Source organism: Pelophylax lessonae (assembly GCF_965119305.1).
Source record: "Pelophylax lessonae genome assembly, chromosome: 10".
NCBI classification, from domain to species: domain Eukaryota; kingdom Metazoa; phylum Chordata; class Amphibia; order Anura; family Ranidae; genus Pelophylax; species Pelophylax lessonae.
Window position 1 is genome coordinate 72,041,117 of NC_138777.1, and position 22,022 is coordinate 72,063,138.

The 22,022-nt window shown below is 42.3% G+C and overlaps 1 protein-coding gene across 1 annotated transcript in view; it reads right to left on the minus strand.

The window, feature by feature from the left end:
- The window catches only part of LOC309565741 (uncharacterized protein), an 88,074-nt gene that overhangs the window by 43,781 nt on the left and 22,271 nt on the right, over positions 1–22,022 (minus strand). Inside the window, exons 2-4 of the mRNA XM_082270721.1 lie at positions 17,858–18,265; positions 12,056–12,127; positions 731–765 (exon numbers count right to left, since the gene is read on the minus strand). Of these exons, the coding sequence (XP_082126847.1) occupies positions 731–765; positions 12,056–12,127; positions 17,858–18,256 (506 nt within the window). The 5' untranslated portion in view covers positions 18,257–18,265. The remainder of the gene's footprint in view (positions 1–730; positions 766–12,055; positions 12,128–17,857; positions 18,266–22,022) is intronic.

Consider the following 22,022-nt stretch of genomic DNA (forward strand, 5'->3'; position numbering starts at 1 on the left):
TGTCTGCCGCAATGTAGCAGTCCCGCAAAAAAAATCACAGATCGCCGCCATTACTTGTTAAAAAAAACAACAAAAATGACAAAAATCTTTCCATTAGTTAGTAAACGCAATACCTTTTGCGCAAACCAATCAAAATACGCTTTTTGCGATTTTTTTTTTACCAAACATATGTAGCAGAAAACAAATTGGCCTAAAATGTTAAAAAATTTTGATTTTTAGATTTTTTTGGGGGGGAATTTCATATAAAAAATGTGAAAAATATTGTTATTTTTGCAAATTTGCCGCTCTTTTTTGTTTATAGCGCATGATCAAAAAATCGCACAGGTGATCAAATACCACCAAAAGAAAGCTCTGTTTGTGGGAAAAAAAGGATGTCAATTTCATTTGGGTACAGTGTTGCACGACCGCGCAATTGTACGTTAAAGTCACGCAGTGCCGAATCGCAAAATAGGCCCTGGTCAGGAAGGGGCTAAAATCTTCCGGGGCTTAAGTGGTTAAAATACAAAAGCAAGCAGGGCAGATTTCTCCAGCCATGCTGTTTAAGGTAATAGATTGCTTTCCTTTAGCTCAAGAGGTTAAACGAGAAAAACCTTTTAGAATATGGACATCCTTAGTCTGAAATCAGCCATGCTCCCCTAAGAATCAGTCCAACTTAAAACAGACGAAATCAGATAAACATTGTATTCTATGAGCATGTACATTTTTCAACACTAGACTGACCAGAACATACCTGTTTGCGCTATTTCCTTCAGATATTCTCAAATCCTGGAAAATATGACATAAAATTCAGAGGAGTTGAATGCAAAGTAAAATATTATCTACAGTATATTGTAAAAATGTCAAACTGGTGATTACCTATGAAGGCATCTGACATAATGTTACCAGCTTTACTGTGCATCAAAGATTATATGGGTATAACAACCATTTCATGCTCACAGATCTGTGATTTGTTTGCTTTTTAAAAACCAGATTGTCTCTAATGCTCAGTAAAGCTGGACCCTAAAACTAGGTATACACATACCGAAATTGCTGAACTGAACAAATTTTGGTACATGTGTCAAATGATCAGCTTCTGTTGAAAGGTCCTGCTGGAAACCAGCATTGGAACAGCACATACAGCCAATGGCTGCAGAACTGATCAGTGTATTCTGATGCTGTCAGAATACAAAGCGCAGTTGGGAAGATCCCTGAATCCACTTCCTTTGTGTGGATGTGGGGATCAGTGGGGTTTTTTTGTTCAACCCACTATGCCTATATACCCTGCTTTAGTTCTTGCTTTGAAAAGGTGAGTTTGTGTGGGCTTCCTGATGGTGTGGATCTGGGGACTATGGTGGAACTGGTTAAGCAAATCAATGTCCAAGTGATGGATCGAGTGCTTATACAGTGAGTGAAAATGGATGTTATGTGTAACTCCATACTACCTGAAATGCAAAACGAATTAACTGTAGCTTGCAATGTACAACCAAACATAGGGGGATATTTACCAAAACTGGTGCAGCTGTGCATAGTAACCTATCAGCTTCTAGGTTTTATTAGTTGGACAAGTTAGAAGCTGTATAAGACAAAAGGATTCTTGTAGCTTTGGATTTCTTTTTCGGGAATATAGTAAATGGTACCACAAACTAAATTTATAAAACCATAAATTTTATTGTACAAGTATTAGGATTGGATATAGCACCATATCCAAAATTTGCAAAGTCAAGTTTACAGATATTATTTCGATTGAACATCCATAAGTTAGCTTAACGTGTTTTGAATGCTTCAAACATCTTCATCAGGAACACATGTAAACAGTAGAGGTGTACCGAACTGTTCGCCGGCGGACAGTTCCCGGCGAACTTAGCATGTTCGCGTTCGCCGCTGCGGGCGAACATATGCGATGTTCGGTCCGCCCCCTATAATACATCATTGAGGCAAACTTTGACCCTGAACTTCACAGTCAGCAGGCACATTTCCAGCCAATCAGCATACCTCCCTCCCACACCCTCCCACCTCCTATAAATAAGCAAGGGCAGCATCCATCTTAGATCATTCTGAAGCAGTGTGTGTTAGTGAGAGCAGGGAGAGCTTCTGCTGCTGCTGCTGCTGCTGTTAAGCTAGGGACAGTTAGTCAGTGTTCCTGGTCTTGCAGTGTTCTTGGTCCACTACTGCTGTAAGGACAGCATCCTATTCCTGACAGCACCCCAAAAAGCCCTTCTAAGGGCTGGTATTTGTGTAATTTTTATATATATATATATATATATATATATATATATATATATATATATATAATATATCTAGTGTCCCCAAAAGCCCTTTTAAGGGCTGGTAATTGAGTTTTTTCTTCTTAGATATATATATATATATATATATATATATATATATATATATATATATATCTAGTGTCCCCAAGAGCCCTTTTAAGGGCTGGTAATTGAGGATTTTTTTTTATTTATATATATATATATATAGTGTCCCCCAAAAGCCCTTTTAAGGGCTGGTAATTGAGTTTTTCCTTTTTTTATATATATATATATATATATATCTATTGTACACTGCAGTTGCCTGCCCGCTGTGTGTGAGAGGCCACAGACCCACCACAGACTGTACTGTGTGCACACTACGCTCATTTCGGGTGGCACAGGCACAGTACCTTGCATTTTAAAAATTTATTTTTTTTTTCCTCTGTCATAATTGCAGTGAGTGCTGTGTCAGGTCCACAGAGTGCACTGTACCCACTGCAGTGCACTGCCCACCACTGATATATATACGGTGGCACAGCATCTTGTTGCAAATTGAAAAAAAAATATATTTTTTATTATTGCAGTTGCCTGGGCTGCCAGTGACTGTCAGGTCCACAGAGTGTACTGTGCCCACTGCAGTGCCACTGCGTGCCCACCCACCACTGATATATAAGGTGGCACAGCAGCTTGCAAAGTAAAAAAATATATATTTTTTTTATAATTGCAGTTGCCTGGGTGCCAGTGACTGTCAGGTCCACAGAGAGTGTACTGTGCCACTGCCCACCCACCACTGATATATAAGGTGGCACAGCAGCTTGCAAAGTAAAAAAATATATATTTTGTTAATAATTGCAGTTGCCTGGGTGCCAGTGACTGTCAGGTCCACAGAGAGTGTACTGTGCCACTGCCCACCCACCACTGATATATAAGGTGGCACAGCAGCTTGCAAAGTAAAAAAATATATATTTTGTTAATAATTGCAGTTGCCTGGGTGCCAGTGACTGTCAGGTCCACAGAGAGTGTACTGTGCCCCTGCCCACCCACCACTGATATATAAGGTGGCACAGCAGCTTGCAAAGTAAAAAAATATATATTTTGTTTATAATTGCAGTTGCCTGGGTGCCAGTGACTGTCAGGTCCACAGAGAGTGTACTGTGCCACTGCCCACCCACCACTGATATATAAGGTGGCACAGCAGCTTGCAAAGTAAAGATATATATATTTTTTTTATAATTGCAGTTGCCTGGGTGCCAGTGACTGTCAGGCCCACAGAGTGTACTGTACCCACTGCCCAACACTCCTATAGGGTGGCACAGCACCTTGCACTCATAGTACAACACATTAAAAAAAAAAATGACAGGCAGAGGCAGGCCACCCCGCAAGGGCCGTCGTGGTGCTGTGATTTCCTTAGGACGTAGAATAATGCCCATTGTTCAGAGGCCACTACAGACCCTGAACTCAAAAAATTCTGAGGACATAGTTGACTGGCTTACACAGGACACCCAATCATCTACAGCTTCCGCTCGGAACCTTAATGCACCATCCTCCTCCAGCTCAGCTTCGGGCACTTCTCAATTTACCACTCGCCAGCCCGCCGGCACCACCACCAACACTAGCGCCACAGCCGCTTCACTTGATCCGTCAGAGGAGTTATTTTCACATCAGTTGGAAGAAATAAGTGATGCGCAACTATTAGTGCCAGAGGATGTAGATAACGGGGATATGTCTCAGTCAGGCAGCATTATACACATGGACGTACATTGTGATGATGATGATGATGATGTTGTACCTGCTGCTGCTGCCTTTGCTGAGTTGTCAAGTGAAGCGGCTGATGATGACGATGTGTCTGTGGATGTCACCTGGGTGCCTGCTCGAAGAGCAGAAGAAGAGGGGGAAAGTTCAGATGGGGAGACAGAGAGGAGGAGGAGGAGTTGAGTTGGAAGCAGGGGGAGGAGGTCATCGCAAGGAGCTAGTGGCGCAGTCAGACAGCATGTAGATTCGGCACCCGGGGTCAGCCAGACAGCACGCCAATCAACGCAAGCTGTTGCCACCACCAGAATGCCGTCCTTGCAAAGCTCAGCAGTGTGGCATTTTTTTTGTGTGTCTGCCTCTGATATCAGCGATGCCATTTGTAACCTGTGCCAAAAGAAACTGAGCCGTGGGAAGTCCAACACCCACCTAGGTACAACTGCTTTGCGAAGGCACATGATCTCACATCACAAACGCCTATGGGATCAACACATGAGTAAAAGCAGCACACAAACTGAAAGCCACCATCCTCCTCCTGGTCCAGCATCTTCAGCCACGTCAACCACTGCTGTCCTCCATGCCCCCTATCAACAACCCGCCCCTCCGCCTCTCACCTTCAGCAGTTCCTGCTCACCTGCCCACAGTCAGGTGTCTGTCAAGGAAATGTTTGAGAGTAAGAAGCCAATCTCACAGAGTCACCCCCTTGCCCGGCGTCTGACAGCTGGCTTGTCGGAACTCTTAGCCCGCCAGCTTTTACCATACAAGCTGGTGGAGTCTGAGGCCTTCAAAAAATTTGTCGCTATTGGGACACCGCAGTGGAAGGTACCCGGCCGAAATAATTTTTCACAAAAGGCAATCCCCAACCTGTACTCTATTGTGGAAAAGGAAATCATGTCTCGTCTGGCACACAGTGTTGGGGCAAGGGTCCATCTGACCACTGATAGCTGGTCTGCAAAGCACGGTCAGGGCAGGTATATCACTTACACTGAGCCACCATGGAATGCGTGGCTCTGCTGCAGAGGAGTTGGTGACACCGCCACGACTTGCAGGCAGGCCTGCTGCCACCTCCTCTACTCCTCCTACTCCATCCTCTTTGCTAACCTCCTCGGCTGAGTCCTCTTCTGCTGTTGCATCTTGCTCCACACCAACTGCACCCCCCCAGCTCCCCAGGGGCTATTCCACATGCCGGATACGACAGTGTCACGCTGTCTTGGGGTTGACTTGCCTGAAAGCAGAGAGTCACACCGGACCAGCACTACTGTCCGCCCTGAACGCACAGGTGGATCAGTGGCTGACCCCGCACCAACTGGAGATCGGCAAAGTGGTGTGTGACAACGGAAGCAATTTGTTGGCGGCATTGAATTTGGGCAAGTTGACACGACCGACAGGTAGCAGACTACCTTGCCTTAACTGCAGATATCAACACTCTGAGGAGCGATGAACCCCTTGACTACTGGGTGTGCAGGCTTGACCTGTGGCCTGAGCTATCCCAATTTGCCATTGAACTTCTGGCCTGCCCCGCTTCAAGTGTGCTGTCAGAAAGGACCTTCAGCGCAGCAGGAGGTATTGTCACTGAGAAGAGAAGTCGCCTAGGTCAAAAAAGTCTTGATTACCTCACGTTTATTAAGATGAATGAGGCATGGATCCCGAAGGGACTGACAGTGGGGGATGCATTTGACTAAAAAAGGCCTGGTGATGACTGAGATGCCTTGGGCTAAAAATGGTCCACACGCTGCTGTATTTAATCATTCTCTGCATGCCGGATGACTTACGTGACGTCTCCGCCACCAACTATGGTTCAAGCCGCAATGTTTTAGTGCACTTTCTGCCTTGAAAACCTCAATTTTTCAGGCCGCTGCTACAGCAGCGGCTGCAACAATACCTACTTTTTCATGCATGTGTACATGCCTAATTTTTCTGCCCTCTGGTGCTACACTGTGGCTGCAAAAAAACAAAAAACAAAAAAAAAGGCACATACATGTGTCAATTCCCCTTCGTGATAGTTACCTTGTCGTGGTGAAGGGGCTTGCGTATCACAATGAAGCGATCACCTCTAGGAGTGTGTTGGCACACCCCAGATGATAAGGTCGTTGCTTCATTGTGAACAGACCAAAAGCGATCCGCGGGATAATTTTTCATAGAAAAAACATTCATTTTCTTTCATTCTTTCTGCGGAGCTGGGTATTTTTTGGCCGCGTTACTGAATGCTCATGAACAATGGCTGTAGGCTCATGCGTCCTTTTGCGGAGGTGACAAACCTGGTGGTCAGTCGAACCCAAGGCAACATCATCGACCTCATCCCATATGCGTTTTTTCTGGAGCGTGCCTTGCGAAGAGTACTGGATCAGGCTGTAGATGAGCATGAAGAGGAAGAGTTGTGGTCCCCATCACCACCAGAAGCAGCCTTGTCGTTGTCAATTGCTGGACCTGTGGCAACGCAGAGAGAGGAGTCTGAAGAAGAGAAGTCAGAGGAGGAAGGTGGCTTTGAGGAGGTGGAATACCAGCCACAGCAGGCGTCCCAGGGGGCTTGTTCTCACCTTTCGGGGACCCTTGGTGTTGTACGTGGCTGGGTGGAGGAAGAGACCTTCAATGATGTCAGTGAGGACAAGGAACGGGACATGGCTAGCTTGGTATCCAACCTTGTGCAAATGGGGAGTTTGCGGTTGTGCAATTGGACTGACTGACTGTTAAACGGGGAGTTTGGTCTGTCAGAGTTTGGTCTGTCACTGTGAAGCGGGCAACGGGCGTAACCCTTACACTACTTGACCGATAAAACATCATACCTGATCGTATTCACACACTGGATGTTTTAAAGCGCGTTATTCCAAACAATTTAGGAATGTTAGGTGATTTATGCCCTTTATGGATCAAAACTCGACTCTGCGTCAACTACGTAATTTTCCATGGGAGTTTTGCCATGGATCCCCCTCCGGCATGCCACAGTCCAGGTGTTAGTCCCCTTGAAACAACTTTTCCATCACTATTGTGGCCAGAAAGAGTCCCTGTGTGTTTCAAAATTCGCCTGCCTATTGAATTCTATGGCGGTTTGCCCGGTTCGCCGGTTCGCGAACATTTGCCGATGTTCGCGTTCGCCGTACGCGAACGGCGAATTTTAGGTTTGCGACATCACTAGTAAACAGTATCCCTAAAAGGAAACCCAGTAGTATAATATCAAAGAACATGTAACATGTTCCCAAAGGTGAACTTATATTTAAACCGTTCACTCCCAGAGTCGTTTTTGTGTTTTTTGCTCACATGTTTAAAAAATCATTTTAGACCTGAAGTGAAGATTACAAAAATTACCAAAATATTATATATTTTCTGAAAGCAGACACCCTAGAGAATAAAATAGTTGTAGCTCCAATTTTTTATGTCACACGATATTATTGCAAAGGTCTAGGAAACACAAAGTTTCAGTAAAAAACACATTAAAGTTAATTTTAGGGGGCACAAAACGCAAAAAAATCACCCAAAGTTTTGGTAAAATATAAAAGCCGAGGTTATATCAAGTAAAAAGATACCCAACATGTCAAACCTTAAAGTGATTGTAAAGTCTCGTTTTTTTTTTTTTTTTTTTTTTAGAAATACCAAACATGTTATGCTTACCTCCTCTGTGCAGTTGGTTTTGCACAGAGCAGCCCAGATGCTCCTCTTCTCTGGTCCCTCTTCAGTGCTCTGTGCCCATCCCTCCTATGGAGTGCCCCACAGCAAGCAGCTGCAGCCGAGCTGCAGCTTCGTGTGTCTATTCAGACACGGTGCTGGCGTTCGGCCCTGCACCCCTCTTCCCTGATTGGCTAACTGACTTTCGTTGACAGCCGATGGAGCCAATGGCACCACGGCTGTATGTATCTCAGCAAATCAGGAGGGTGAGTCCCGGATGGACGAGGGACTCGTGGACATCGCTGGACAGAGAGGAGGCACAGGTAAGTATTAGGGGTGCTGGGGGAGGCTGCTACACACAGAAGGCTTTTCATTTCAATGCATAGAATGCATTAAGATAAAAAAACCTTCTGCCTTTACAACTCCTTTAAATTTGCGTTCTCCTTTAAAATGACAACAAACTTCAGTATCCTATATTTTCCATAGGCGACACTTTAATTGCCCTCTACAAGTCATCAGTTTAGGATTACGACGGAGTTCTGGTGCTAGAATTATTGCTCTCATTCCGTGGCGATATGTAACATGTATCGCAATCAAAGTTTTCAGGCGTAGGCGTCACGACGCATGCATTTACATTTGTACATTTGTACATGTGTATATGTGGGGGTGGGGGGGGGCTTAATTTTTTTTGGTGGGGAGGGGTTTTATGTGCTTGAGTGTAACTTTATTTTTTATAATTAAAACATTTATTTTTTTACTTAAAGAGGAGCTCCAGTCGTTTTTCTGTTAATTAAAAGTCGGCAGCTACAAAAAAGTGTAGCTACTGATTTTTAATGAACACACACTTACCTGTCCCAGTATACAGCGATGTGCTGACCCGAACCGTCACTTCTCTCCCTCTCTTCTCCCTAGCGCCGGCATTTCAACTGTGGGCACCTGGCTGTGACAGCTGGTGGCTTAGCAGCCAGGTGTGCACTGTGCATACGTAAGTCGCACTGTGCCTGCTAAATAGTCCGGCAGTCTTCTGGAACCTGTGACATGTCCCACTAGACTGCAGAGAGGGAGAGGGACAGGAGAACTTCCACTTAGCTTGCCTAGGCAAATCTAAACCTGTCAAAACTAGGTACTCGCTCGCCGCCCCCCCCCCCCCCCCCCCAAAAAAAAAAAAAGCAATAAGGTGGCAGGGGAATAGGGAACAGTGCTTAAAGATTTATGAAAACAAGTACCCTTTTCCGGAAAAAAGGTGTACTCCCCGCGCCTAGGAGTTAATGTTATTAAATATAAATATATAAATTACCTATAAATTAGTGAAAATTGTGTACAATTATAAGATATAGCAGCAGCAGTAGTATAAAATGGTGAGAATGAAAGAAATAGTCCTAAAAAATAGGGCTATCTACAGCGCTTGCTAAAATATAAAACATAAAACATAAATCTGTGCAATAGTAATACATAAATTTGTAAATAAAAGTGCAAGTGTGCAAACTACTTGTGCCAATCAATTGTCCAATATCAACAAATCCATGTGTAAATTAATTAATAAAAATAGAAAAATAAAAATCCATCTTGTGTATAAAAATATATATAGATTATCAAAATATAAATATATGAAAAATTGATGAGTAAAACATCCGTGAAAATAGTGACTGGTAAAGTGCAGGTACTTGAAGCCTTCTTCCCGTGCAGTAATTCATAAGATGGGTAACTTACCAAATGAAGTGGGTCTCATATATCTTATAATATTGAGACCAATCACGCTTAATGGCAAGTTCCCTTTAAGATCCTCCTATGCCGCTGGCGCTTTTTTCCTCCTCACCGTTCCATAAAGAGCCTTTGAGAACGTCACCGGATGTGACGAAACGCGTCAGGACATGGACCGCACAACGTGACTCACCATTGGAACGCAAGCCGGATTTACCTCCGCTTGCCACTTGCATGGTCGTACTGAATGTCACGGACATCAGCATAATAGATCCTTGCTTAAACTTGCTGAATCGTTGTTAAACCTTGCTATTTCGGGAATAAACCTTGAATTTACAATATTACACTATCTGTAGTTTTATCTCCTTTCCATTTATAACAACCTGAGCAGCTTTATGGAACGGTGAGGAGGAAAAACCCGCCAGCGGCATAGGAGGATCTTAAAGGGAACTTGCCATTAAGCGTGATTGGTCTCAATATTATAAGATATATGAGACCCACTACATTTGGTAAGTTACCCATCTTATAAATTACTGCACGGGAAGAAGGCTTCAAGCACCTGCACTTTACCAGTTGTATTTTTGAAAGAGCACTTGCACATTTCCTAAGAAAAGGTATTTTCACGGATGTTTTACTCATCCATTTTTCATATATTTATATTTTGATAATCTATATATATTTTTATACACAAGATGGATTTTTATTTTTCTATTTTTATTAATTAATTTACACATGGATTTGTTGATATTGGACGATTGATTGGCACAAGTAGTTTGCACACTTGCACTTTTATTTACAAATTTATGTATTACTATTGCACAGATTTATGTTTTAGTTTTATATTTTAGCAAGCGCTGTAGATAGCCCTATTTTTTAGGACTATTTCTTTCATTCAAGAATGCTTAAAGCAGAGTTTCTTCTTGTGGGTGGAGCTTTTTTCATTACATAGGGGACAAAAAGGCCCTCATGTGATGAATATTTTGGTGACAGATTGTCTTTAATGAGACATCCAGTTTCAAAAAGACCCTGCATGTCTTCCCTGTGCTCCACAGAATGTAATGCAATGCACATTGCACTGATGGCAAGGGAAACTAGCAATGGGGACCCGGAAGTGAAGTCATACACATCACTTTCTGGTCAGCAACAACAAGGGGAGGAGAGTGAATGTGTATCCAGTCTCCTCCCTCCCCTCTACCCGACGGCACCTGCTATGCTGGTCCTAGGCCTGCAAATGGGCAAGCAGAACCCGGGATACAGGGTGTGTGGAAGCTTTCGGATGGCAGCCCACATGCCAAGGCATAATTTCTTGCCGCAATGGCAACCTGGCGCCTGGGATATGTTAAGCCCTGTTTTACACCAAAAGTAAGAAGCTTCAGAGGCAAGGAACAATATATTCATACAAAAACCCAGAGGCATTCTGCTCTAGGGTTGAATCCCACTATCCATAGAAGGGATGCACCAGCACACGCAGATCTTTAACCACTTGCCGACTGCCGCAAGTACATATACTGCGGCGGTCAGCCCCTCACAGGCAAAGTGACGTAGGGGTACGTCACTAGCCTGTGAGGCTCTGGGGAGCGAGCGCGCGTCGATGGATGCGCGCTCCCGCTCGGTCACGGACCCCCCCCCCCGCGCGTGTACCCGGCGGACCCGATGTCTGCCGGGCACTCGCGATCGTCCGTTACACCGGGAGAAAGGCAGGCGGCTAATGTAAACAAGCCGCCTGTCATTCTCTCCTGTGTAAGAATAGTGATCATACGGTTCTACTATGTAGGACCGTTGATTACAGTTCTTACACATCAAGGCACAGCCAATCACAGTTAGAAGCACGCCCCTAGGGACACACTTAACCCCTCCCTCTCAAAAAAGTTAACCCCTTCACTGCCAGTGTCATTTTACAGTAACAGTGCATATGTATAGCACTGATTATTGTAGTAATGTCACTGGTAACCCCAAAAGTGTCAAATGTCAGTCAAGGGTCCGATCTGTGCGCCGCAATGTCGCAGTCCCGCAAAAAAAATCGCAGATCGCCGCCATTACGCGTTAAAAAAAAAAACAACAAAAATGACAAAAATCTTTCCCTTAGTTGGTAAACGCAATAACTGTATAAATGTAGCATAAAACAAATTGGCCTTTTTTGGGGGGAATTTCATATAAAAAAATTTGAAAAATATTGTTATTTTTGCAAAATTTACGCTTTTTTTGTTTATAACGCATGATCAAAAAATCGCACAGGTGATCAAATACCACCAAAAGAAAGCTCTGTTTGTGGGAAAAAAAGGACGTCAAATTAGTTTAGGTACAGCGTCGCACGACCGTGCAATTGTCCGTTTAAGTCACGCAATGCTGAATCGCAAAATAGGCCCTGGTCGGGAAGGGGGTAAAATCTTCCGGGGCTTAAGTGCTTAACCACAATAGCAAAATATGTTACCCAAGTGGTCTGATAATCAACAGATCAAAATGCTCAAAACCTCCTCCCCCAAGCAGGTTCAATTAAACTTAAGTTAGAAGCTGATTGGTTACTATGCACCAGTTTTAGTAAATCTACCCCATAGTGTCTATGCTACATGGCCTACGAAGTACTAAATACAATCATAAACATCAGTTAATAATAAGTTGTTTAATTAAATTATATGAATTGCATACATTTCATGAATTGTGGAGATGTATAATGCAACAGGTGCTCAAATCCAAGCACCAGTTGAAAGGCTGTCAATAAAGTTGAGAGTCACATAAGGCCCACAAGCTACTAGCTGGCCTCCTCTGGATAGTTAGTTTCTCACCTGACTCTGGATGACCACTTCTTGCTCTTTATGTTCCTCATTCTCTTTAACATCTTCATTCTCATCAGGATCCTAAAGTTTGGTGATAGTTATTTAGCAGTGGAAGAACTGATAGACCACATATTGTATTTATAACTGTATTCTGTGATTACATACAGTCAGTCACTTCATGTTGCTGAGGGGTATAGAATGCAAGCTGTAGTGTCTGCCTAAATCTCTACTTTCTGGGCTGAATGAGGCATCCGTTTAAAGCAGAACTCTACCCATAACAACTTTATTAAAAAGAATGTTCTTTAGCAAGGAACATACATTCCACATTAATAATAATGCTACGAAATTAGTGTGTGCTATAAATTGCCTCCTGCATTGCTCCTGTTTCTGCTTGCTGGAGGCTGCCATTTTGCTGAAGCCCAGAGCCCCTGACCAGCAGTAAATCATAAAGCAGAACTAAACCCATCGATTTAAAAATTTTAAAAAACAGTTACATTCCTTGAATGCCAGGGTTGCTAACTGTCACGTTTGCTTGAGTCCTCAACCAAACTGTCAAACCATCAAATGGTTGGTATCATAACTGATCACATGTGCAGCACCATGGCAGTTTCAGATCAAACAGAAGCAGCTTCCTTGGATGTAAATGATAGGAGGGTTCAATTCTGCTTCAAGGCTGTCAGCAGATGGGCCTCTACAAATTCAGTGCCTTAAAAATGGAAGAGCAGCTGAGCATGTGCAGAGCAGGGTGAGACAGTGTATTACTAGATTTTAAACAGTATAAGCAATTTATTTTTAATGTTTTACATAGCTATACCTACAAAAGGGGCCAGCCTGAGGTAATCTAGCAGGACGTTATTTTCTGACTAAAGTTCCACTATAATGAGTTACTTTGGGACAACATGGTTTTAAACAAGAACCAAAACTTCATGGTCTCCTGGTTCCTTTACATGACATTTCCTGATTCAATAAAAAAAAAAACTGAAATAACAGTTATAGCTGTTATACAATAGAAATCTATGCTGATGTTTTTAAAAAAATATCAAACTTTAATTTTCACCCAGCCATAATTCTTCATAGCTGCCAAATATTTAAATTTCACTATTTTGCATCCATTGTAATAGTACTCTTTGTAGATGGGAAGTTCCCTAGAATCCACATCTCCCTGCTTCTTTAATAAATTACTCTCTCTTTCTCTCAGACATCTGAACAAAGCTTGGCTTGGAGGTTCCTGTGTCTGCACCCCCTAAACAATATACTTCTTGACATACACTATATTACCAAAAGTATTGGGACACCTGCCTTTACACGCACGTGAACTTTAACAGCATCCAAGTCTTAATGAAAGTGTTGAACTCTGCGCTAAGGAATATGTATATTGGGTAGGTGAGTAGGCTGTGGCCTCCCAGAAATATAGTCAGAGACTATATAAAATATGAAATTCAAGGTATGGGAATGGTGCTGTCTACTGTAAAAATATGTAGATAAATTGACAGGAAAGGTGTGTACAAAGAATGCACAAAGATAAATAAATAAATATCAAAAATGCACAAAGATAAATAAATATCGCAAGAAATAACTAAAATATGATGTGACAGTGAATAAAAGGTGCAAACCCTATAAAGTGTTTAGATGAATAAATAATAACAAAAATCAGTTGATAAAGTGTCCAGGTGCATACAAAGAATATATAAATATGAATGGGTCCAATAAAGTGCAATGTGTACAATAAAATGGCAAAATATTAGATAGATAAAGTGACCAGTGCAAATAACTAATGAGATTCAAAATAAAGTGACTAAGTACCAGCAAAAAAACTGTGCCGCATATATCTGGTGTATCAAAAAATAAAATAAAAGTAAAAAGAGCTAAGTGACAAAAACTGGTGAGCTAATAAGGTGACAAAGTGGCGTAATTAGTCCAAATAAGTGTTACATTTCTTCATATAGAAGTACTGTAAGCAACCCCCGTGGTGGGTGGTAAGGTGAGGTGCTCAGTGACCCCTAAGGTAGGTAGCCCACTCACCGGAAGCATCCAAGTCTTAGTCCGTAGGGTTCAGTATTAGGGTGGCCCACCCTTTGCAGCTATAACAGCTTCAACTCTTCTGGGAAGTCTGTCCACGAGGTTCAGGAGTGTGTCTATGGGAATGTTTGACCGTTCTTCCAGAAGCGCATTGGTGAGGTCAGGCATTAATGTGGACGAGAAGGCCTGGCTCCCAGTCTCCGCTTTACTTTATCCCAAAGCTGTTCTATCGGGTTGATTTCAGAACTCTGCACAGTACAGTCAAGTTAATCTACCCTAAACTTGCTTGTCCACGCCTTTATGGACCTTGTTTGTGCACTGGTGTGCAGTCATGTTGGAACAGGAATGTACCATCCCCAAACTGTTTCCACAAATTTGGGAGCATGAAATTGTCCAAAATGTCTTGGTATGCTGACACCTTAAGAGTTTCCTTCACTGGAACTAAGAGGCTAAGCCCAACCCCAGAAAAACAACCCCACACCATCATCCCCCCTCCACCAAATGATTTGGACCAGTGCACAAAGCAAGGTCCATAAAGACATAGATGAGTGGTTTTAGGGTAGAGGAACTTGACTGGTCTACACAAAGTCCTGACCTCAACCCAATAGAACACCTTTGGGATGAATAAGAGCACAGACTGTGAGCTAGGCCTTCTTGTCTACATCAGTGCCTGACCTCACAAATGCTCTTCTGGCAGAATGATCAAACATTCCCATAGACACACTCCAAACCTTGTGGACAGCCTTCCCAGAAGAGTTGAAGCTATTATAGCTGCAAAGGGTGGGCCAACTCAAAATTGCACCCTACGGACTAAGACTGGAATGCCATTAAAGTTTATGTGCATGTAAAGGCAGGCGTCCCAATACTTTTGGTAATATAGTGTATACCCAAAGGCCTGGGCTTAGAAGTTTGTTCAGTCAGTGTCTGACACAGCTTGAACTACAGCCAGGGAATTTCCACTCAGATCTTTCAGATTTATTCAGGTCACTTATATTTTTTTCTTTGTTGTCCTGTGTGGGCCTTCATGCTATGTTTTTTTCATAAGAGCTAATGCTCATAAAGCCAGATCTTCTGCAGAGAGATAAAGAACAACGGTCTCTGTCAAGGTATATATTACCGTAATATAAATAAAATAAGGGTGAGTAATAAATGTCTGCTTCCACTGATATAACAGGTATTTAACCATTTCTAGCATCGCTATTTTTACTAAACTAAATTTATAGTCAGCCTACATCTCAATTTGTATTACAGTGAAAAGTATATGGAATATGCTATGCAATAGCCTTAATAATGGCTCCTGCATGCTTCTTGTACCGTGCACTCCTTCAACTGAAATGTAATGCTTCTATGAATTAGGAGGGGGCATTTACAGTATCTTGCAGCATGGTACATTTATTTTCCTACGTCAGAAAATTTACTCCTGCAGAAAAAAATGTAGTTCATCAGGCATCTGGAGAAAGTATTTTCAGTCACAATGACTGAACAGACTGCAAAAGCCTCCAGTATCTTCACACAGCTCAAAGAGCGAATCCCCACCAAGCTTGCTGGGCCTTGTTATTCTATTGATCCTTGCTTACATTTCCACCCGCCAAGTAGAACACTAAAACAGATGGACTTTCCTGATTCTTTAATCCCGAACACTCTGGGGAGAAGCATTCTTATAAAAAAAATATGAGCAAAACACTTTGGCATGCAAGGTATGACTTGAAATTTTTAACTGAACCTTTCTTTGTTTGATAACGTGGCACAATTCTCATTACAGACCTACAAAATAGATTTACAACAGCTACAAAGAATTACTGTTGGCAGCCTAAACAATCTTATGTGAGGGATACACACAAAGATCTTATTAGAAAAGTCTAACGTTCTGTTTTGATTTTTTTGATTGGGAACCAAGCTAAATTCAAGCTGATTTAAAGTTGGCAAGACCAAACTTTGTCGGACCACAAGTCCTTCATTGTCTTATTTAAGAGTTAAACTCTTTATTGTCTCATCCTAAAACAAATGTCTTGGAAATCAATACGAACCTGCAATTCTAAGACACAGTTGGTTGTTGAAGAATTTTGCGGATATATGTATAACTTTCTAACTAATCATGAGTGAAACTTGGAAACACCCACTTTAAATACACCAGATGGGAGCTAGGACATTTGTTAAATGCAAACATGGTGGAAAAGTCGCACAAAAAAACTTTGTGCATTTCTCTAATGTGTATCACAGTTTGCTATTCACAGTAAATACCAAAAATGCCCATCGTGGTCTAAGTTAAGCCCTGTACACACGCATCGAAAATTGGCAGGGAACTTTCGGCCAACGTCCGATCTGCCGATTTTCGGCTTGTTAGTATGATGCTTCCGACAACCGACTCCGACTTTTCGGCCGAAAAAAATCTGGTGTGCAGACTATAAAATTTTTGTTGGCCAACAAAACACGGCCGATTTTCCTGCAGTAAGTACAGATTTCGACAGGGAAAAATCTGATGAGCAAGACTGGGCATGCTCAGAGAAGAAAGAACACAAAGAAATCAAACCAACACATGACATCACTTCTGAAGTAGATTTTTGTTGGGCGAGAAAATTCGTGTGCAGTCTAGGCACATTCCAACCAACAAAAAACCACTCTGGACAAAAGTCAGACGATTGGTCGGCCGATAATCGTTGCGTGTGTACGGGGCTATACCAAAGTATTAGCTACAACTTAAGCCCAACTCTAGTGAAAACGTTTAATTTTGGACAGAGTGGAAAAGGGTTAGAATACATTTCGAATTTTTAGTGATATTTTTGACCCTGTTAGAAAAGTTTTCCTTCGCGTTTTGTTCCTATGACAGCAGAACATCAAATGAATGGAACGAGTGTCACTGGGACAAGATTACACAGAAAGCAGTAAATCTTAATAGAAGTTCTTACCCTTTCCCGCTCTGTCCAAAAAGAGTCTTCTTGCTATCTCTATTCCCACTGAAAAGTTTTCACTGTGACTCGCTGTCACCAGCACAGGTCATTGGAAAAAATCCAATGGGAACATAGACTACAAGACTCTTGTCCGGCCACATCTGGAGTATGCCGTCCAGTTCTGGGCACCGGTCCTCAGAAAGGATGTGCTAGAACTGGAGAGAGTCCAGAGAAGGGCAACAAAAATAATTAGGGGAATGGCGGACATCAAGCTATGAGGAAAGACTACAAGCACTCCACTTATTCACTCTGGAGAAGAGACGCTTGAGGGGGGATATGATATCAATGTACAAATACTGTACTGGCGACCCTAGCATAAGGAACAAACTTTTCAGAGAAAGGGAATACAATAAGACACGGGGGCCACTCACTAAAATTAGAGGGAAAACTGTTTAACCTTAAAATACGTAAGGGGTTCTTTACTGTCAGAGCAGTAAGGATGTGGAATTCTCTTCCACAAGCAGTGGTATCAGCAGGGAGCATTGATAGTTTCAAAAAACTATTAGATGGGCACTTTAAAGAACACAACATACAGGGGTATACAATGTACGGTTAACACACACACATCATAGGTTGAACTGGATAGACTGATGTCTTTTTTCAACCTCACAAACTATGTAACTATGAATAGTTGAGAGAGGTTTTAACTTGTGTTGTGTCCTGGAGATGGACTTTAAGACTGTATTAATACCTTACAATGTTTTATTGAATATAGGGAAAAAAAGCTGCTTGATTAGAACAGCTCTAATAGAAGGGTACAATTCTGTGTAGTTATCTACATTGTGGTCAACTTTAGAAGCAAGACATAGCATTGACTTTGCTGTAAGCGTAGGTTTTCACTTGCCTCAGATGGAAACATATTTACAACTCCAGTAGGTCTCCTCTTCTCCCGTAGCTTCCTTTTCTCAATCTGAGTCCGATGTTTCTTCTGAGGGCTCCCTTTCTTCTCCTTGGTTTTTGAAATGACTGGCTCATGATATTCAATTTCTGCGGTTACTAGAGACTGGATTTTGAAAGACGATGTAGTTGCTTTTACTCCTTCTATATCTTTCTCATGATCTTGAGCAGAATGTAAAGCCCAGGACTTGGATTGGAGATCCACTTCTTGCTGGACCTGGATGTCTATAGACTTGCTCCCAAGACTGGAGGATGAGGAGCGTAACCTCATTCTCTCTCTTCGTGCCTTCCATTCTTCCATAAATGGAACTTGCTCTGAACTGTTGCATCTAGCATCTCTTGACATCTTTGAATTCTGCAACAGATCCATGAATGTCATAATTACATACAAAGGTCCTTTGTGTAATTGATAACCTTTTGAAAGTTATGAGAGTACATCAAAATTAAAGAGTATGGCCACTAGTTCTGGATAGCATTGGAACTCCTATCATTAGTTAATGTCCCAGTGACAACATTCATCAAACATGAAATGAGGGGGGGGGGCTCTATTTACAGCAACACAGACAGAAATAAGAATCCTTTTTTTGTAGAGTAAAGGAGGGATAGGACCCATGTCAGCTTTTTTTTTGCTAGAAATTAGGAATTCTAAAAGGCCAAAAAACATTTAGACTGTAAAGATCAAGAAATCTTTACAAGAAGTCAACTTCTCAGCCTTCAAGAGGATAGGGCTGGCTGAATCCAAAAGGCCCTTGTCCCTCAGGACCATGAATTCAACAGTTATGCCAATAAAACAAGTGAACCAAAACAGGATGGAACACTGGCCCTTGGGACCAGGGCTGCTGATAGAAATGGCGGGGTCCAATACAGACTACCTGACAGCCCCCCCCCCCCCCCAAGAAAATATTAGGGCTATATTTCAAAAAAATACATTAAAATCATTATTAGCAGACACAAATACAACATAACTCACAGAATTCCTACTAAATCTAAAAGATGAAACTGAGTTGATAAACAAACCTTTGTGTGTAAATGAGGTGTTGGGGCTCATGCACATGGGTGCTGTGGTATATACAGTGTGAATTAGTGGTTCATTTATGTGGCTTGAGCCACCTGGATCTGTACGAACACAGCTGCAGGTCCTAATTTTACAGGCGTGGGGATGCAGGTGTACAGCCCAAACACAGACCGTGTGCATTTGGGGGGCACTCACCTGCACCCCTGTCCAATGGTCATACAGGCACTGCATCCCCATAGAATGACAGATGGCTCCGGCCAAAACCCCTCCTTTACACAGTCAAAGTATCTGTGTGAACGAGCCCTTAATTATATTTCTCTATTTTATTTTATTTTTTTTAACAACCCTGTTGGGAAAGAGGAGGGGGGAGGGCAGGCTTTGGTGAAATATTATTATGAAAGACTTACCTAAACAGATCTTTTGAACGGTGTGCTATCACTACTAAGAGGGATTCCATCTTCGTCTGGTCTTCTCTCTGGGTTCTTGGGCTCCAGTCGTTTGGCCAAACTGCAATGATGTAACTCACATCATCGATGGGGCCCTCGGTAACACAGCTCCAAGGGTCCTATCCATGCACAGAATCGGCCAGTGTCGCTTAACCACTTTACCACCAGAGGATTTTGCTGTCTTACGTCTGGGCCACTTTTTGCGATTCTGCACTTTGCGAATTTAACTGACAATTGTGCGGTCATGCGACACCGTACCCAAACAAAATTTACGTCCTTTTTTTCCCACAAGCAAAGCTTTCTTTTGGTGGTATTTGATAACCTGTGTGATTTTTACTTTTTGCGCTATAAACAAAAAAAGAGCGACAATTTTGAAAAAATAACAATATTTTTCACATTTTTTTATATGAAATTCCCCCCAAAAAAAATGTAAAAATCAAAATTCTTTTACATTTTTGGCCAATTTGTTTTCTGCTACCTATGTTTGGTAAAAAAAAATCGCAATAAGCATAATTTGATTGGTTTGCGCAAAAGTTATTGCGTTTACTATCTAAGGGAAAGATTTATGTCATTTTTGGTGTTTTTTTTTTTTAACGAGTAATGGCGGTGATCTGCCAATTTTTTTTGCGGGACTGTGACATTGCAGCAGACAGATCGGACCCTTGACTGACATTTTTGACACTTTTGGGGGTACCAGTGACATTACCACAGTAATCAGTGCTATAAATATGCACTGTTACTGTAAAAATGACACTGGCAGGGAAGGGGTTAATTTTTATTGGTGATCAAGGGGTTAATGTATGCCTGGTGCTTACTGTCGTGTGTGGGGGGAGGGGACTATGTGACACAAGGACAGATCGCAGGTTCAGCTATGCTGAACCCTGCAATCTGACCCTGCCTGTCACTTAGGAGATCCGCCCGCTTGTGTTTACACAAGCAGGTGGATCTCCACACTCGATTCCCCGACGATCGGGGAAGAGCAGCGGCGAGAGAGGGGAATGTCTGGTGACGTAGGTCTACGTAGGTCTACGTCGCCAGACGTTATCGAGCCACTTTGCCGCAGTACAGCTCTAGTGAACAGTGCGAAAGTGGTTACAGATCTCCTCCACCCTTTTATAATCCTCAGAGTAATCTGACAGGAAACTCCATTCCTTAACATCATTTCTCTGAGAACTTGTGGCGTGTGCTGAATCGCCTAGGCATATAGATCTTGGAGCATCCAGAATCCTCTTGATCTCCTTATCCAAGTCCATTTCTCTATAGCCCTTATTCAAAAATCTCTCTTTTAGGACTCCAGCCTGATCTCGAAAGTCACCATCAAAAGTGCAGTTGTGTCTCACCCTCATAAACTGGCCACGAGGTATATTCCGGAGCCAGTTAGGGGGATGGCCACTCTGGATGGCCAAGTAACTGTTGCGATCCTTTGGTTTGAAGTACACTCTTGTAGTGAGTTTATTATCCAACTTCTTAATAACCACATCCAAGAAGTGCACTTCTTCACGGCTACAATGAAAATCCAACTTAATGTTGTTCTTATTGTTGTTTAAATGGTTCATAAATTCATTTAGTGAGGACTCAGATCCCTCCCAAATGAAAAATATATTGTCTATAAAACGACGGTAAAACAACAATGCAGGTCTACTCATATTAAAAACGAATTTATCCTCCCACTCCGCCATAAAAATATTGGCGAGGCTGGGAGCGAACTTGGCCCCCATAGCCACGCCGGTTCTTTGGCTATAGAAATTCTGCTGGTACCAAAAATAGTTGTGTCCAAGACAGAAATCTAGTGCTTTACGGATAAACACTTTCTGTTGGAAAGGTAAATCGTCTAGTTTGCTCAGAACCCAATTCAATGAAAGTAGAGCATCGTCATGTTGGATGATGGTGTAAAGGGACGACACGTCCGCCGTCACCAGGAAGGCGGACAAGTCGTCCCTCAAGACCACATCATCCAATGACACCAGAAGGTCCTTTGTGTCCTTCAAAAAGGCCTTGGTGGAGCAAACACTCATTGTAAGAAAGTGTCTAGGTATTGGCCCAGTCTTGCATTTACTGAGCCAATTCCATTGACTATCGGACGGGGTTTGGGGCAGACAGGATCTTTGTGCACTTTGGGGAGTGTATATATGATGGGTATCCGACATTGTTTCTATTTTTTAGTGAGAACCTGATCCTTATAGCCTTGATCAATCGATGATTTAAGGTCTTTCTCAAAACCTGGCATCGGATCACGAGGCAATTGGATATATGTATCACCATCACCTAGCATTTCTTGTAGTTGTCTGTGATACAACTCTTTATTATTAATAATTACAACTCCTCCTCCCTTGTCCGCAGGTCTTATTATAATTTCTTTCCTGCGTTCGAGGGACTCCAAACCTTCCTGTATGTGTCTACCCTTTCTCTGGATTTTAAAGTTAGGGGGGAGCGCATGCAGATCTTGTAGAACCAAGTTCTTGAAGACCTCTATACAGTGATTGTTTCTGACTGGTGGGTTCCAAGTGGACTTATTTTTCAGACCACTGTTGACCACACCACCCCTATTTACATTGCTAATAGAGGTGACAGGATTGTTAAGGAAGTATTTCTTTAAATTTAACTTCCGTATATATTTGTGCATATCTATATACATGTTAAATTTGTTCATG